The 18,594-nt window shown below is 33.0% G+C and overlaps 3 protein-coding genes across 3 annotated transcripts; 1 reads left to right on the top strand and 2 right to left on the bottom strand.

The window, feature by feature from the left end:
• Window positions 1-619: 619 nt before the first annotated feature.
• On the bottom strand, window positions 620-4,804 carry LOC116015316 (uncharacterized protein ycf45). Its single transcript, XM_031255358.1, has 9 exons — window positions 4,477-4,804; window positions 4,286-4,348; window positions 4,075-4,152; window positions 3,624-3,844; window positions 3,179-3,251; window positions 2,810-3,094; window positions 2,449-2,592; window positions 1,503-1,553; window positions 620-1,064 (listed from the first exon to the last, which is right to left on the bottom strand). Exons 1-9 carry the CDS (start codon window positions 4,753-4,755, stop codon window positions 1,005-1,007), a joined length of 1,254 nt encoding a protein of 417 aa, XP_031111218.1. The 5' UTR covers window positions 4,756-4,804; the 3' UTR covers window positions 620-1,004.
• Window positions 4,805-10,734: 5,930 nt separating this feature from the next.
• LOC116017367 (GDSL esterase/lipase At1g71250) lies at window positions 10,735-12,638 on the top strand. Its single transcript, XM_031257946.1, has 4 exons — window positions 10,735-10,878; window positions 11,262-11,504; window positions 11,592-11,850; window positions 12,241-12,638. The coding sequence occupies exons 1-4, from the start codon at window positions 10,762-10,764 to the stop codon at window positions 12,465-12,467; spliced, it is 846 nt and encodes a 281-aa protein (XP_031113806.1). The 5' UTR covers window positions 10,735-10,761; the 3' UTR covers window positions 12,468-12,638.
• A 4,954-nt stretch (window positions 12,639-17,592) lies between these two features.
• On the bottom strand, window positions 17,593-18,594 carry LOC116016097 (uncharacterized mitochondrial protein AtMg00310-like). The gene is made up of 2 exons (XM_031256260.1): window positions 17,869-18,594; window positions 17,593-17,688 (listed from the first exon to the last, which is right to left on the bottom strand). The coding sequence occupies exons 1-2, from the start codon at window positions 18,592-18,594 to the stop codon at window positions 17,593-17,595; spliced, it is 822 nt and encodes a 273-aa protein (XP_031112120.1).

Below are 18,594 nucleotides of genomic sequence, written 5' to 3'. Positions count from 1 at the left end.
ACATTTCTCTCTAATTAGTGTATAAATAGCCTAGTGTCTTTGCTTTGTAATGCACTGATCATTATCATCAATATTCAATTCATCAATTCATCTTTAACCAGCTAGTTTTCATATTGGTTTCTTTCTCTCACGTAGACACACACACACACATATATTCTCTTTCTACTCTTTTAAGATATTAATATATACTCCCTCCGTCACATTTTATGTGTCTGGTTCGGTTAACGAGGCTTGACTGAAGTTATTTTTAATCCAATTTTTAATAATATTAGGTTTAATATTAGTATACAAAATTTATATATTTAGAAACTACACAAAAAGCATTATTAAACACAACAAATCAAATTTAAAAATAAGTAAAAAATATTAAAGAAAATAAACAAAGAAGAAAGAGTTAGTTTAACCAATGAATAGTAAGTAGGACAGATGGAGTATATTTCATATTCTCCCAATTTATCATTTGCTTATTTTGTCATTTATATATTTTTCCTATTATTTAACCTTATAATTCTTAATTTTCGATTATTCGCTTCCGCATTATTCCGCTATATTTCTAACAAGTGTCAAAAGTTAGGGTATCTATCTATCTGAGCAACATTGTTCTATTTGCGTTTACGAGTGAATGTAACCATAACACTCTTAACATTGGGGAGCAATACCTGTTTATACAACTACACCGTCCCCGAGAAATTGCTGTTAAGGCAGTATTTCTAAACACGACACAATAACTCTCTCTTTATTCGTTGCTTTATACATCTATCTCTGAGCATACAGACGACATTAATAGTAGCTGCACTACAACAATTTTCTAACAAACATCTATTTCTGAGCCGAATATTCCACTTCTAGCTCATATTCTATGAGACCACATAATGTATGATAATATGATACTCTGTAGGATGTAAATTGTAATACATACCAGACAATTCAATGGAACGAGTATGAGACCTCATAACCAATCCAGTTATCTGGCTATTTCAAGAAGCAATGAGCAAACAACAGATTCAATCATCTATTTTCCATCTCTCAATCACCACATTGAATTGATTATCTCTCTTCCTAACCTGTTAAATCCAAACATAACAGCTAGAGAAATTCAACAAAGTAAAACAAACAGGTACTATTATAAAGGCCTTATTCAAATTAAATAATACACTCAAATAGAAGTAATTGATTCCTTTTTTCTCTAAATAGTTACGCGTGAGGTCTTAAAAGATTAAGCCAGTTATGTCTTGGCTGGGTTGTTTGTTTCTTCAGACTTTCTATGCACCAAGTATCTTATTAAAATAGGTATACTCTTTTATTCTTAACTTACTTGCTACAGTTCATACTTTTGTTATTTTCAACCATATACTTGGAAAAATTTTTCAAACTTCAAGATTTTTCAAACAATCTCAGAGCCACTGTGTGTCCTAATTAGATGTTTGGCAAGATTGGAATTTAAAATTACAAAAATTTTAGGTAGGTTCCCATGATAAATCTGAGCAACACAAATGTAGTACCTCAACCATCGGCTTTTTGCCACAAAGCAAAGCATCCACACTTTTCTCAGTCTGCAATTGTGAAAAAAAAAAAATGGTGACATTATGCTGAAAATAAGAGTTTATTTTAATTTTGGCCGCATGTATACAGTGGAAATTTCATGTATAATTTACAGTATGCAATTTTGATAGATTTAGTCATCTAATTTCAAAATTTTTACCAATGTTGTAGAAGGCACTAGGCACTAGTCAAGCGCTTTGCGCCTGGAGCGCCGCCTAGGCGAGCAAGTAATAATAATAAGAAAAACACAGCAGTGAACACATTGCATACCCAAAAAAAAGCACTCGGCCAAGTTGGCCAAGTTGGGTACAGAGTTGGCAGGCTCGGGGGCTTAGGCCGCCTAGTCGGCCGACTAATGTCCGCCTAAAGGTAAAATCCCTCGGCCTAGGGGTGCCTAGCGCCTAATCGGCCGCCTAGGCCAATTTTTACAACAATTATTTTTATGCATTTAGTTCAAAATATCTAAAATGCTCTCACACATAGAAGGGAAGAAATTGGTCAAATGTCCATGAAGTCAGTGCACTTTAGATATTTTTTATTGAATGTGGAATAATTTTAAAAGTAGGAAACAAAATTTTCCAAAATTAAAAGTTTTGAACTACATCAGATGATCAGAAATTACCACTATACTTGAGGGACCATGTGTAGAATTAACTCACTCAAACAATAACCAAAAAGGGTAAATACATAACTACATAAGGGTATAATGCTCAATGAAAGATTTTTAATTCTTCTTCCAAGAAATGAAAATGTGAGATCAACACAAAAGGAGAGTAGAGCAATGATTATTGAAACAACTTCAATCACAAGATAAGGACTTCAGCAAGTTTGAAGTGATTTACCATCATATAATGTATTGTAAGGAGTTCTTTTTTTTTTTTTCCACAAAAATATTGGACCACTAACCCGATGTGCAACCCAGTACTGCCTCTCCCTTATTTCAATGAGAAAGGGAAATGCTGGTGGAGCTTTCCTCTCAAGAACACTTTTCCTGCTCTTTCTAGTTCGAGCTTCCTGATCACTGATGGTTACAGATTCTATTCCTCCAATCTGTAAAAGATGATAACAAGACATCAAAACAGCAGCACAGAGAATCCACCATAAATTCATAATCTGCTACATGAATTAGGTGAAATTGGCTTAATGCACAGAGAAAAAGTACACTAACACAAAGAAAATTATGTCAAGAAAACATATAGAGGAAAAGGACGTGTCACATGCCATAGAAAATTATCACCTCAAGAGAGAAAATGAGTTTAATGCATACCAATTTAGATAGAGTTGGATTTTTAATGATATTCTCGAGTCGCTTTCCATGAGCTGTACCAATGAGCATAACTCCTCTCTCAGCAATTGTACGGCATGCATGAACTTCAGCTTCTGTGCTAATCTCATCAATAACTATCACCTGAGGCATATGATTCTCAACGGCTTCTATCATGACTTGATGCTGCAAGGATGGATCTTTAACCTGCAGTCTTCTTGCGCCCCCTATTGCTGGATGTGGAATATCCCCCTCACCTCCTATTTCATTGCTGGTGTCAACAATAACCTATCACAATATTTAAAGAAAGAAAGTGGAAATCCTACAAATGGACAATGAGGAAAATCTCAAATGTATATAAAGGAAACAAACCACTCTTTTGTGAAGCTCATCTGACAAGACACGAGATAACTCTCTCATGACTGTAGTTTTGCCGACACCAGGCCTGTTAAATTCAAGAGACATAATTAAGAAGGGGAAAACACACAACATTGCTCTTTTGGTGGACTTAGATGCTCGGTGGAAATAGTTATAAAATAAAAATGTAGTTTCACAACCCAATAAAAATCTGCTTCTCTAGTGTGACATAAGCCAGAAATCTTTCGCCATGTTATAATCTAAAATTGGGTCAAGATCACTCAACTGGGTTGTAAACCCCTGAAACAAAAGCTCAATACCATCAAGGTCACCCACATGGGCCAAACCACACTAAAAACTGAATCCAATCAATTAGCTAATCTAACCCATGGCTTTATAAACCCATATGTTCTCTCTTATTTTATCAAAATGTGGACTCTTAAACACTTCAATATCACACCTTCCAAGAAATAAGATGCTTTCACCAAAATGAAGCAAATCTCTGACCATGTCAATCTGACCTCTGACTGCCCTACCAATTCTGCAAGTCAACCCAATAATTTCCCCCTTCCTACTCTTAATAGCAGAGATCCTGTGCAAGGTACCCTCAATTCCAGCTCTGTTGTCACCTCCAAATTGTCCAATTGCATTTTGAACATACTCCAGCTCTTCTGTTGATACCTGGGAAACACAAGGATTCGGCTTTAAATAGAACATACTGTACAATCTTCAATTTTAAATTCTTAGTTTCCTCCTTTGATTTGGTTCCATTTTGCAAAGAAGAGTTAGAGAGCCATTACAATCAATGAAGCAATAGCAACTAGTGAGTCACAATAAACTTACTGGAATGCCTGGAGACTGGAGTAATAAAAGAACTTTTCAAAAGAAATGTCAGATTCTTCAGAATTTACCTCTGTGCTTCTCAAATCCTGCCTGCTAAAATCACCTAAGTACTGTGCTTGCGGTAAACGACCCAAATCCAAAATCACCTGTTTACACGGTAACCCAAATGATATGATAATGCAAGAAGAATTAACATGTAACAGAATTTAAGACAGGAAACCGATAGCCTTTGCTATCAAACACTTCAAAGATGACAAGAAAGAAAATTCATGAAATCACCTCAAGTAACTGATCTTGCCTAGAGTCGCACAACAGAGTTTCGCGCAAATCGCACGGAAGAATCTGCAAAACAGAGGGTCCGCCAGGAAATTCAATGTGAAAGGAATCAAAGCTTTATGATATACATCCAATTACACCACAAACACTCGCAATCATTCAAACACGAAAAGGAAATTGAAAAAAAAATTAACTTGTAGAAGTGCGTTGATGTCATCCTCTTCGGAGACAGAATTATTATGATGACCAGATAAAACAAAGCGGCAGCACCATGTAGTGTGACTCCGACCAACGGCAGCGCTGCCACGGCTACTACCAAAACCACTGCTGCTGCCATGGACTCCGAGCATAACACGGCGGTTGGTATAGCATTGGCGGTTAAGTTTGATAAAGCAACAAGCTCTGGAAGAGCTGGCCAACGCGCCGGTATTTTTAACGGTTAACAAAGAGATGAAGCTATCACTGGCCGTCATTGTACGGGCCCGGATATGCCCGCCACTCCGGCAGCCAAATTCTCTTATATAGGTTTACATTGTGGGCGAGAAAAAAAGAGAGTAATACTACACATTTCTAAATTTTACTTCATTGAAAAACTAAATTTATTTTATGGACCTTCATCCAAAGTGTATAGACTACAAATAAAAAATACATTATTTTGTATACTATTAAATAATATACATATACACAAATATTGTGCTTTTAGTATATTAAAAATATGTTTTGTATCCAAGAAAAATACATTATTTTATATAATACACATTCATTACACAAGTAATGTATTTTTAGTATATTAAAAATGTATTTTTCTTATAGTCCACATAGTAATGTGTCGACCATGATCTACATAAAAAAATTACTATTACTTGCTAGTTCTTAACTTCGTGTTAGCCTTTAACTTTTCTATCATTGCAATATACTCTTAAAAATTGTAGCTTTAACCCTTGAATGAACAAAAATATTAAATTCTATTAAAATTTTACATAGTATTTTAATTTTTAAAAGTTTACTATGTTTATTTTTATAAACTTGTAATAGTTTTGAATTTTTTTATACAAAATTAAGAACTAACAAGCTGCCTCTGTTTGTCTAACTGCTAACAGCTTTTTGCAGGAATGGATTAAAGCTAATCTCAATGCTCATATCACTGCCAGGGTTACAAGTGAAACCACTACTTGGACAAAACCTCCCCCGAGCATCCTCAAACTCAATGTGGATGCTGCTCTTGACTCCACCAGTAAAAAGATGGGGTTCGGGTTTATTCTTCGTGATTCCTTTGGTCGTTTTGTTTGCTAAACGGTAACAAGATCACCCATTTGTTAGTTAGGGAAGCTCTGGCTATGTCCGACCGTAGGGATTGTTCCTTTCTTTTTTATTGCTCATGCGTTGAGCCTGGACATTGGTTAATGAATTTTAGTTTTGTTTGTTTTCAAAAAAAACACACTACTGAGTACTAATTACCAAACATCAGTTGAATTTTTTGCCCAACCGACTCTTCAATTAGCTCACTTTGGAACGTTTTGTTTACAAAATATAGAATCATCCACCTGTATAGTTTAATATTTAGAGAACATGAGTCAAATATTGTATAGTTAATTTTTGGACATAATCCGTTATTACTTGGCAAGATATATTTCCAGTGCACAGAAAATTTATTCCACTGCACTGGAAAAGAACAAATAATTGTGAGGCAAAGAACAATTGCAACAAACAGCAAAAGTGTAAAGTAGAAAACAAACCATAAAGAAAATCAAATAAAAAATTAAAAAAGATACCAGTGAAAATATGAACTGAACGTGTGAGGCAAAGAACAATTGCAACAAACAGCAAAAGTGTAAAGTAGAAAACAAACCATAAAGAAAATCAAATAAAAAATTAAAAAAGATACCAGTGAAAATATGAACTGAACGTGTGAGGCAAAGAACAATTGCAACAAACAGCAAAAGTGTAAAGTAGAAAACAAACCATAAAGAAAATCAAATAAAAAATTAAAAAAGATACCAGTGAAAATATGAACTGAACGTGTGAGGCAAAGAACAATTGCAACAAACAGCAAAAGTGTAAAGTAGAAAACAAACCATAAAGAAAATCAAATAAAAAATTAAAAAAGATACCAGTGAAAATATGAACTGAACGTGTGAGGCAAAGAACAATTGCAACAAACAGCAAAAGTGTAAAGTAGAAAACAAACCATAAAGAAAATCAAATAAAAAATTAAAAAAGATACCAGTGAAAATATGAACTGAACGTGTGAGGCAAAGAACAATTGCAACAAACAGCAAAAGTGTAAAGTAGAAAACAAACCATAAAGAAAATCAAATAAAAAATTAAAAAAGATACCAGTGAAAATATGAACTGAACGTGTGAGGCAAAGAACAATTGCAACAAACAGCAAAAGTGTAAAGTAGAAAACAAACCATAAAGAAAATCAAATAAAAAATTAAAAAAGATACCAGTGAAAATATGAACTGAACGTGTGAGGCAAAGAACAATTGCAACAAACAGCAAAAGTGTAAAGTAGAAAACAAACCATAAAGAAAATCAAATAAAAAATTAAAAAAGATACCAGTGAAAATATGAACTGAACGGTGGAGTAGGCAACAAGTGACTTGGATTTACTTTGTTATTATTGTTGTTATTATTGTGGTTGTTGTTGTTATTGTTGTTATTATTATTAAAAGAAAAATCAAACGGTTTTCGGTTTGGTTCGATTTTTTAACGAACCGTTCAGTATACAAGATTTCATTATGGTTCGGTAATTCGGTATATTACCGAACCAAACTAGTTCAGTACGGTATAGTTCGGTTCGAGAAAAGCAAACCGAATTACCCACCCTAAGTGATACTCCAGCTGCAGCTACTTCATGTACTTATCTAGCTTGCTTGGAGATCAATTGATTCTTCATTAGTGCTTTTTTATTATTTTGTATTTATCATTCAAATGAGATATTAATATTAATCTTTTGTATTATAATCTATATACAATAAAGTTTTAATAAGAACCAATAAAGTTAGAGTTCTAACGGGAAGAAAAAAATGTTGGTGGTAATTATTTACTTAAATAAATGGTTCATATTATTTTGATTTTAGTGATTTTTTATAATTTTTCTTCTTTTACCCTCTATTATATTATTTTCTTCCCTTAAATAACTACACATCCCGTTAATATAAACTTTAGTAACGGAATATTTCGTTAACTTTTAATTACTAATTAATTTTTGTAAGAAAAGTCTTAGGTTTGAACCTCATCCCAATCAAAGTTGACATAATTGTTAAACATATACTATGAATATGTTAGAGTATATTATTGAAAAGTGAGTACCCCACCCTATTACTCTTATTAAATTAAATAAATTAATAATTACAACAACAAAAATAATACATATGCATTTCTTTAATTTAGAATTCGATGTTTACAATGTCTTTATTCAAAAAAATATTCATTATCAAAAAATTAAAAAAGAGATATAATTTCATTAGTTATGTCTTTGTCTTCTACAATAAAAATTATTCATTATCAAAAAATTTAAAAAGAGATATAATTTCATTGGTTATATTGTCTCTATTTTCTACCATGCAAAGATTCCTTACCTTCAAATCATATTAACTACTTGGGGGATTTGTTGACAAAGAAGACATTCAAATAACCTAATAAATTGAAGCGTGAAACTACTCGTAATATTTTTTGGACTACATCACAGTTGTTCACGTTAAAGATAAATCGTATTTCTTTATTAATATGATTTAAATTGTAATAAATTTTTATTACCAAAAGTAGTATTTATACTATCATTTTTAGACCAAGTATTTAGACTATCGTTTTTACAAAATTGCAAACATTTATTTCAGTGACAATTATAATCAATCTCTCATATATTATCTTGCATTCATATACATACAGTTATCAATTTAAATAAACAAATTCAACATTCAATTACATATGCATGAACATATATAAAATTTTGTATTGATATACTTTGAAGTACTTATTTAAAAATAAACAATGGGCATTATCTTATTCGTTCAATGCGCATGAAAAAACTAGTAATTAAATTATAAGGTTGAAGCTTGTTCGTTGGTGTTAGTTCAAGAAATTTGATGAGCTCCCGAGAGTAGAACATCGCGACAAATCGACTGGCACTCAATCTCTCATACAATGAAATGAGGGGTATTTAACCAGTTATACAAACTAATAAAATCTAACCGCTATAACCGATTAAATACATTATATGTGAATAACTTGTATTTTGTGTGACTTTAATTTGGAAGGAAAAAGTTATGACAATATAATCTACCTTAGGATTGGTGATAATAATTGTCAATTTTGTCTATTTCTTATCACTGTAACCGATCTCTAAATTCTTAAATATTCAATGCAATCATTACTTGTGAATAACTTGTATTTTGTGTGACTTTGGAAGAAAATAATTATGACGGCCTATCTTAAGATTGATGATAATAATTGTCTATTTTTCTTCTTTATCACTATAACCGACCTCTAAATTCTTAAATAACTTCTCAAACCTTGTTTAATTAGACAACTAATAAAACATACTCCCTCTGTCCCATTTTACCTGTCCTGTTTACTATTCATTGGTCAAACTAACTCTTCCTTCTTTGCTTATTTTCTTTAGTAATTTTTTATTATTTTTAAATTTAATTTTTTGTGTTTAATAGTACTTTCAATGTAGTTTTTAAATATATAAATTTTATATATTAATGCTAAACTTAATAATATGAAAAATTGGATTAAAAATTACTTCAGTCAAGTCTCGTTAAACGAACCAGACAACCATTTTGGGACGGAGGTAGTATGTAATAATTTCAATGAGTATCATCCCTTTATTTCTAATATTACATAGTCTTACATTTCCTACTCCAGTTTTTTACTTCATAACATACATGTGTCATAGTTTGATTGATTAATTAAAGGAAACAGTCCATGATATTTGTTCATTCCATTTTCTTCATCCAACACACTTAATAAGAGGTATATTCCATGAATTACACCTATGATTTTCCTATTTTTTATAGTAGCCCTTTTTATAGGCGATATGATAAGGTTGTTTCACATGTTGATTGATTTGTACCTTCAAAGTCTTGTGCTCAAGCTCAAATGTAGTCATACATGATGAGACATGTGATCGAAGAGGGGTTTTAATTTGTTACAAGGATACACATCCTAGCTCTTGCATGCTGTCATGCATAATGTTAAACTAAAGGTGTAATATTATGGTCAAGCATGCTTTCAACACAAGGTTTTAAAACTACGAAATAATTAAAATCGAAACACTTTAACGTCACATTTTGAAAAAAAGAACAAATTTGAGGAAAAAAAGCTGAAATAAAGCCATTATTTCATGACCTTTGCTATCGTTCACCGTAAAATTCATCATTAGAAGCCGTTACGCTACTTCAAACCCACTACTTTAAATCCTGGTCATTTTCTTGTTAACTTTACTCCCATAACCATTACATTGAACAACTCATCAACCAAAGCCTCTCTTCAAAAGAGTGCATATTCGAGAACATTAAACCACTTAATGATGTCTTCTTGTTGGTACCAAAAGTTTACGTGCATTTTGATGTTTGTGGTTTGTGTGGTCATAAGTTTGGAATCCAACGGCGTAGAAGGAGCACCGCAAGCCCCGGCGATGTTTGTGTTCGGAGATGCAGCGGTTGATGTGGGCAATAGCAACTTCCTCAACTCCCGAGCAAGGGCCAATTACTATCCGTACGGTGTGGATTTCTCCGGTGGAGCTTCCGGCAGATCTACCAACGGGAAAACTTTTGCAGATCTTCTTGGTACTTTATATATTAATTATTTGATCCTTACAAATTTTTAAGTGATAATTAAGAAATTGCGATATCAATAAAATTTATAAACTATACATTGGAAGATAATGAAACTGAGTCATGATCAATCTATTGACATAATTACATATTTTGTACATCAAAAGAGTAAACTTGAATAATAAATCACTACAAATTTTACAGGGATTTTTTTTTTAAGATAACTTTACAGGGATTTTAATCGATCATGTTACATCTAGACTAAGTAGTCATCTTACACTTTTTGAACGATGGGGGATTATATTCTTTTAAAAAGAAAATTGCACTTTTAGTCCTTAAGTTACAAGAGAAATATAGGATTTGTCCCTACTTAGCTTGTTGGTCTGCTCACTTCTCGTTCTTAAGATATAATTAACGTTGCAAATTATATTCCATTCTTAATGTTTTGTTAGAAAAAAGACAAATTTTACAACATCAATTATAACTTAGGGATGAAAATTAAGCACAACCAATAAGTAAGGACGAACCCTATAATTACCATGTAGCTTAAAGGACAAAAAAAAACTCAATTATCTTAGCTTATTTATCAAAGCATTTATGAATTATATATATGTAGTATGATCATTTATGTTTTTAAATTTGTAACTAATTATATTGGTGAAACTAAAATTTTCAGGAGAGTGGTTGGGCATGCCTGCTCCTCCTCCGTTCGCCGATCCTAACACAAGGACCGGGAATAGAATTCTCAGTGGAGTCAACTATGCTTCAGCCGGCGCCGGCATCCTTGAAGAAACCGGCCAGCACTATGTAATCAATATATACTCATACTCGATCACTTTTTCAATCTTTTGCCTCATTCACACTATTAAAAAAAAGATAGAAATAAATGAATTTATAATATCATGAGTTAGAGTAATTAATTTCTTGAATTTAATTTTAGTTAGTTTAATTATGTTTATTATGTTTCGATTTTATTTATGAACTCAATTTTGATCTCTAGCCTTCTAATGATATGTTCTTAGGGTTAATGTCATCTGAGCTTGTATAGTAGTTTGTTACATTTAATCCTTCAACTTGATTAAAATTTAAAAGTTGAATGATCACATGTATTTTAACTTAAAATTTAGAATTAAACTGACAAAATTATTATACTCGAAGAACCACAAATAACAATGTTCATAATAATGCAGCAAGAGAGGTACACGTTGAGCCAACAAGTGGTGAATTTTGAGAGCACGTTGAACCAGTTGAGGACGATGATGAGCCCCGGCGACCTGAATACCTACCTAGCACGATCAATTGCAGTGGTGGTGATTGGGAGCAACGACTACGTCAACAACTACCTTCTCCCTTCTCTCTACACTTCCAGCTTCAACTACAATCCCGCCCAATTCGCCGACCTTCTGCTCAATCGATACGCCAGACAGCTCGTGGTGCGCACATCAACTGTTCGACAAAATTACTCTGAGATCTTATGATTCGTTAACCAATACGGAGTATATATAATTTTGTATTTGCAGGCATTGTACAGTGTTGGGTTGAGGAAGTTCTATCTAGCAGGAATTGGGCCTTTGGGGTGCACCCCAAACCAGCTTGCCACAGGGCAGGCCCAATCAGGGAGATGCGTTGACTCTGTAAACCAGATGCTTGGGAGCTTCAATGGAGGTCTGAGAGCTCTGGTGGACAACCTTAACAATGGTGGCCATCCCGGTGCCGTTTATGTCTACGGTAACACCTATGGAATTATGGGCGATATGTTAAACAACCGTGCCAGATATGGTAATCATCATCTTTCACAAATTTCTTCTTCTTCTCTTGTTTTATTATATTAATTAATAATGTTTGTGTCTGTATATATGTATACTTATATAGCTTCTTGGACATGGATGCTCAATAGATTTGAGACCCAACCTGAACATGAAATAATCATAAGTATCCACACTGTTGGGTAGATTCAAGACTAGGGTAGGACAAGATAAGATTGTACCATCCAAATATGTTGTATAGATGTTGATAACTCATGCTCAACAATAATTATTAATCGTCAATGGCTATTTTAGATATAATGGTTATACGATGATTTTTAAACTTTAAAGTTAAGTCCTTATAACTTCATTGTACTTGAGATATATTATATACATACATTTTGACAAAATATGTGTATTGCAGGGTTTACAACGTGGGACAGACCATGTTGTGCGATAATAACGACTTTGGGACAAATAAATTGTGCACCATTCATGCCTCCATGCGGCAACAGAACCCAGTACATATTTTGGGACGCCCTTCATTCCACACAGAATGTGAATGCCGTTCTTGCACAAAGAGCCTACTCTGGACCACCTTCCGACTCTTACCCCGTCAATGTTCAACAACTGGCCAACATCAACATTTAAATATATTTCTCCTCTGTTTTTATTACTAGTTTCGGTCTTTGTTTTACAACCTCTTTTTTAACTTGATGCAAGATGATTTATAAGTAGTTATGGATATTGAATTATGTTGATAATGCTATTGCATGTCCTATATATAATGAAATATAAGTGTTATATCTGGTGTGTCATCAATATTTGAAGTTTGGTTATTAGTTAGTGATAGATATACCTTTATATCTTATATTAACATCAACATATAGTAACCAACAACGAGAAAGTGGTAATTTCATGATATTAGCAACATATTATAGGCAATATAATTGAGAGTATTTAGTTCTCATTTATTTAGAAATGTATTAACTTTGGTTTGAGCTGATCAGTTATAAGTTACCTATGCTTGTTAATCTTCTTATAATCTTTTGCCGGCTAGAATCAAAATGTGAGCTTCACCTAGAACACACCTTCGAGTAGTCGTCGTGGATTGTTCCGTAGATCAAAGTTATTGTTAATTACATTGATATTTTAGGAATTATTAATTTTTATGTACTCACCACAAATGGTATTTTCATACTAATATCATTACTTATGTTCACTTTCTAACATGGCATATTATATAAATATTATTTAAAAACTAAAATTCTATTCGTGAATTGACCTATTCCATTGTAAATTAATAAAAAAGACTAACTTAAAAAAATTAATATAATAATAATACATCAAAAAGGTATTATTAAGGATTTGTTTTTTTCAAGAAACACAACATTACTCTTATATTTATTTATTATTTATAATTGCAATACATTATATATACCCACCTTAAGAAATAAAATTCTAAAAATTAAACATTGATGCATTGACATTTTATCAATCGAATTATATCATGGACCAAGTTCATAAAAAATAATTATCAATAGTTTGATTATTATTCTTAATATTATTCTTAATTCATTCCAAGATGACATGTTAGTCATATGCTCAATACTATTCTCATGTTTTTTGAGCCTCTCACTAAGATATTTCCTATATTTCTAAATCTATCATTTGCTAAAGTACTTGCATTGTTATAGGTATCAACAAATTACAACAAAGAAACAATATATTTTGTCCACATGCTTTGAGTATTAGATCACTAGTCTTTTTATTGCTCAACTTTTTAGTATAATAAGCATATAAAAAATGTCGAGAGGTATCATCTAAAGTAGGGGTGAAAATAGGCCGAGCCAAGCCGAGTTTTAGAAAATTAGGTTTGGGCTTGCTACAAAAATATAAAGTCTAGGCCTGGACTTGAGCCTGTATGTAGGCTTTTTGTTAGGCTCAAGCTTGAGCCTACAATTGGTCTGGCCTGGTCTGAAGCTTTTTTAAAAGCTTGTTTAATATCTAGACCATTAAAAAGCCTTCAAAGTAAGTCATACTTTGAGCATATTTAAAGCCTATATGTTAAGACTTTTTAAAAACATAGCATTAAAATATAAAATAAAATAAAACAAGTCACGACTTCAGCAATCAGCATGCTTGTTAACTTGTTTAGAAATAAATTCAATTGTATTATTATTTGTTATCCTATATAATCTCATAAATAATAAGCAATCAACTCGCATAATTAATTTGCAACATTTCATTAAGTATTATGATAGTAAGAACAATAATTAATAAGAAAAATTAAACAATAACAACACTTACAGCATGATTAGCAGCAATGTTTGGAGTTGAATCATAATTTAGAATGAGATTTTCGAGGTGTACGGCTAGAGTTTGGTTATATATATATATATATATATATATAGTCATGATCAGGTGTGGCCTGGTCATTAGGGGTGGCCGTGCGACCTATTTTCAGCCATTAGATCATATCGACTCATCAAATCAACGCGCAATATATATATATATGTTACAGAACACACCATTTTACGTACTAAAACGCACCAGAGGACCGATAAAACACATCATTCCACACAATATATCAAATGCACCTATTCACTTAAAATTCATCAATATACTTAATAAAACACATTATTCTACGTATTAAAATGTATCACAATGTGCCTCATGTCAGATTATAAGCATTCACTATTTACACATATTAGAAAACAGGATTAATGAAATTAGACGGTGCAGATTAGGCCGCATGACCGCACCGGAGCTCGCCGCCGCATTTGAACAAATATATATATATATATATATATATATATATATATATAGCCTGGCATATATAGGCTTGGCTTGTTTAGTTTAATATGTTTTTGAAATTTGTTCAAGCCTGATCTTTTAACTAAACAAGTTAGGCCTAACTAGGTTTTAATTAGGCCCGAACATAAGCCCCTACAAGAGGCCTGACCTATTCCCACCCCTAATCTAAAGGAAACACAATATTTAATTTCCTTATAGGCCCACTTTTCAAATAAAATGTCTATTGATTTATTATCAAGATTAGCTCAATTTATAGGATCAGAAATTTCAAAATGGGGGATAAATTTTTTATCAACCAATATATTTTTGACACTACACTCATTTGATAAATTACCATGTTCGCTCAAAGAACTATTATTTATTACATTATCATATCCACTAAAATTACCCATATCCTCATTAATATGATCTTAGTTACTCAAATTTTTATTTGATTGTTCAAGATTATCTACGCTTAGTCTCTCCAAATTCTTATAGAGGATCCTAATATTTTAATGAATTTATTCGTTTGTGATTCTACTAACTACTCAACTTGTTTTACTTTCTTTATTTCTTTCTTTTTTCACTTCCATTTAAATACTTTTTAGGCAACATGGTATAAAACAATTATTATGAAGTTGGTTTTAAAAAACAATAATAAAGGCGCGCACACACACACACACACACATATATATATATATATGGGATATGCCAAAGACCTTGTGGTCTAATGGCACTCGGTTGCACCGTACCCCCACATGAGAGGGGTGGGTTCGAGCCTCAGATACTAAATTGCAACAAAGTGATTTAAACCATTCAAATTCTACTCTCGCAACAACTCATAAAATTAAGTATAAAGTTCCCTAGAAAATCACTCACAATAATCATATGGTGCCTTCTAGTGTTTTTGCGATGCCAAAGTGAATTATATACAACTAGGTCATCGTTTTATGTAATTATTAATTAACCACACAAACACACTACTCAAAAAATATTACAAACTCGAGAAGTTAATTAAGGTCGAACAAGCTACATGAATAAACTTTACTAGAATTTGAACCCTCAAAGAAATTTAGTCACTCATGATATCAATAAAATCACGAAGATTCAAAGTAAACATCTCAATTACAAAAAGAATAGATAGAAAAAGTAGGAAAACTTATTAATTGGTTGTCCAAGAAACATTGATATCTTCATTCCCTAGCTTGCTAAGTTGCTATGCATGAGACCAAACTCCAAACTTCTTGATGATGTGATTTTCTCTTTAAAATTAAAGTGTCTAACCTTAGATCCATCCCTCTACTATTCTTGGGCTTCTGAGATACTAAAATTACATTTATAAAAACACAAACCAACATTTGACAAAGAACTTTAGAAACTTCTAAACAAGTTTGATATAGCAAGAAGGTTTCTCGATATAGTGAGAAACCACAACACTCTAATTCTCACAATGACAAAATTTCTCACTATAAGGAAAAACTCTAATTTTCAAGCAATTTTTTACCCCTATAACTTCAAAATTAGGCTTTGTGATATGTATAAGAGTTGTACTTCTTTAAGTTAGATTTCCAATGACGCTAGAATTACTTTAATTGAATCTTTCTACATTGAGTTATAATCAAAATATTGACCAGAGCTTTGTTTGGACTATAATTTTTGTTTTGCACAATTTTGCTCCATTTTTGCATTGGTTAGCTCCTATAATCAAGACCATTCAAAACACCAATTTTAGGCTCATCAAGAAGTATTTTAGCTATTTGATTACCTCCGTAAGTTTCCCAATTTTAGCACCTTAATCAACAAATATAAACATGTTAGCTAAATAGTCATTTAAGATTTTGACAATTGTCAAGATTGAGTGGATAGGGTGAACTAAGTTAAGGCTAACCCCTCCCTACCAATTCCTTCCCTTTCTAATTTAGGTAGCAAGAGAGAGACTTTTTTTTAATTATTATTTAATGCATGTGTATTTGCAAGTGGAGAGAGAATTGCTAAATTAGAAATAGGAGAGAGAATGAGAAAAAGAAGAAAAGCATGCTAAAATCTGACAAAGGCGATTGCACGACAGCCTTTGTATACTTTTTTTTATATTTCTTTTTTTTTTTTGAAGATACTTTTTTTTAATATTTCTTATTAGTTATTTATTATATTATTTGGTTATTATATTTATTATATAATATGAATGTGGGACCACTTTTGAAAGTGAAAGAATATTGCAGGGATGTAGAATAAATAATGAAGAATTTGTAAATTTGATGATGTGGAAGTGAGATCCATTTTAAAAAGTGAGAAATTTCTGGGTTAAGGATAGCCTAAGGAACCCGTCTTCTGAAATCCGGCACAATTCTTCTTTTTTTGAAGATAAAAGGAACATTCATTAAGCTTCAGCTAACAACGGGTTTACAATGAAAGGGGGAGGAACGGAGGTCCACACCCTGCGAACAGACAAAGAAAGGGATTCCCGGGCAAGTAAATGGACAATCCGATTCGCTAAACGCTTAGCGAAAGAGATAAAAACATCATAAAGCGATGATAGTAAATCTTTTACATCTAACAGAATGAGATCAAATTGAGAATCAAAATGAGAATTCTGGAGACTCTGGATGACATGTAGAGAGTCGGACTCAATTTGGCAGAGAGTGAGGTGATTATCTTTCAACCAGCTAAGTGCTTCGCGGACAGCCATTGCTTCGGCTTCTTTGACTATAAAGAGACCGGACCATGGTATGCTAGCTGCTGCATGAAAGCACCTTGATCATTTCTCAAAATCCAACCGAAACCCATGCGGCCTTGGTGACATCTACGGCTGCACCAACATTAAGTTTTAACCACCTTGTGGTTGGTTTTTATCAGTTAGTGATGAAGGGAGGCTGCTGTGGAGAGGTGAATACATCTTTGGCATGCACGTACTTCTGTCCACTCAAGGAGATGAGCTTTTGCTTTTTCCACAATAGCTCTAGGTGTGAAGTTCACATTACCATCAGATCATGAGGAGTAGATTGTTTTGAGACTTGTTCAACAACCTGCTATTCTTCAAAAACCAGTCACCAACCGGATAATCAATAACATGAGAGACCTGCAAATTAGAAAAGTGCCAACATTGTACAGCGATAGGGCAGAAAGCTAAGAAATGGATTATGCTTTCATCTGAACTGGAACAGAGAGGGCATAATGTGTTACAATTCACTCTTTTGATGCGAAGGAGGTCAGCTGTAGGAAGACATGAGGAACAAGCTTGCCACATAAAAGTTTTCACCTTTGGAGGTACATTACATTTCCATATTGTGGCCCAATCTTTTCTGTTAACAACATTCTTCTCACCCAAGAGAGCTCTATAACAACTTTTGACCATAAACTGACCACGGTCTTCCCTCATCCAAATTAGTTTATCTTCGCTGTTGATCAAAGGCAAAGGAATATTGGTGATAAGTGTAGCATACCGATGGTTAAAGATATTCTGAATGATGTCCACATCCCATTTTAGGCTCTGGTCGATGAATAGTGAGGAAACATCAAAAATTTCCATGAATGAGAAATATGGCGTGGAAATCTTTGGATTTGAACTGTCAGGAAGCCATCTGTCCCTCCAAATATTTATAGAGTTACCATTACCTATTCTCCACCGACTGTGTTGTCTAATGATCTCTTTGGTAGATGAAAGGCTATTCCAAATGAAGGATGGGTTACTACTTCTCCTAGCATCAAGGAAAGATGAGACTGGGTAATATTTTGCTTGAAAGACTCTAGCAACCAGAGAGGAGGGGAATTGAATGAGGCGCCATGCTTGTTTGCATAGAAAAACCGTATTAAAAAGATCCAGTCTCCGGAAGCCGATACCGCCCCAATCTTTGGGAACACACAACTGTGACAATGATTTCCAACGAATACCCTTGCGACTGCCATACTTAGCTCCCCACCAAAAGGCATTCATAGCACACTCAATGTCACTAACAATCTCCTTAGGAATTTGGAAAATGCTCAT

This window comes from Ipomoea triloba, chromosome 4 (assembly GCF_003576645.1).
Source record: "Ipomoea triloba cultivar NCNSP0323 chromosome 4, ASM357664v1".
Classification (NCBI taxonomy): Eukaryota; Viridiplantae; Streptophyta; class Magnoliopsida; order Solanales; family Convolvulaceae; genus Ipomoea; species Ipomoea triloba.
Note: the sequence above shows the minus strand (reverse complement) of the source record. Positions and strands in the feature narration are given on the sequence as shown.

Coding starts and splice junctions, on each gene's coding strand:
- LOC116017367 (XM_031257946.1), top strand. CDS start 10,762: ATGCCTGCTCCTCCTCCGTTCGCCGATCCTAACACAAGGACCGGGAAT. Junction 10,879..11,261: donor AAGAAACCGGCCAGCACTAT/GTAATCAATATA, acceptor ATAATAATGCAG/CAAGAGAGGTACACGTTGAG. Junction 11,505..11,591: donor GATACGCCAGACAGCTCGTG/GTGCGCACATCA, acceptor TTGTATTTGCAG/GCATTGTACAGTGTTGGGTT.
- LOC116016097 (XM_031256260.1), bottom strand. CDS start 18,594: ATGAGCATTTTCCAAATTCCTAAGGAGATTGTTAGTGACATTGAGTGT. Junction 17,689..17,868: donor AATGTAATGTACCTCCAAAG/GTGAAAACTTTT, acceptor TCTAATTTGCAG/GTCTCTCATGTTATTGATTA.
- LOC116015316 (XM_031255358.1), bottom strand. CDS start 4,755: ATGACGGCCAGTGATAGCTTCATCTCTTTGTTAACCGTTAAAAATACC. Junction 4,349..4,476: donor ACATCAACGCACTTCTACAA/GTTAATTTTTTT, acceptor TCTGTTTTGCAG/ATTCTTCCGTGCGATTTGCG. Junction 3,845..4,074: donor AGGATTTGAGAAGCACAGAG/GTAAATTCTGAA, acceptor TGTGTTTCCCAG/GTATCAACAGAAGAGCTGGA.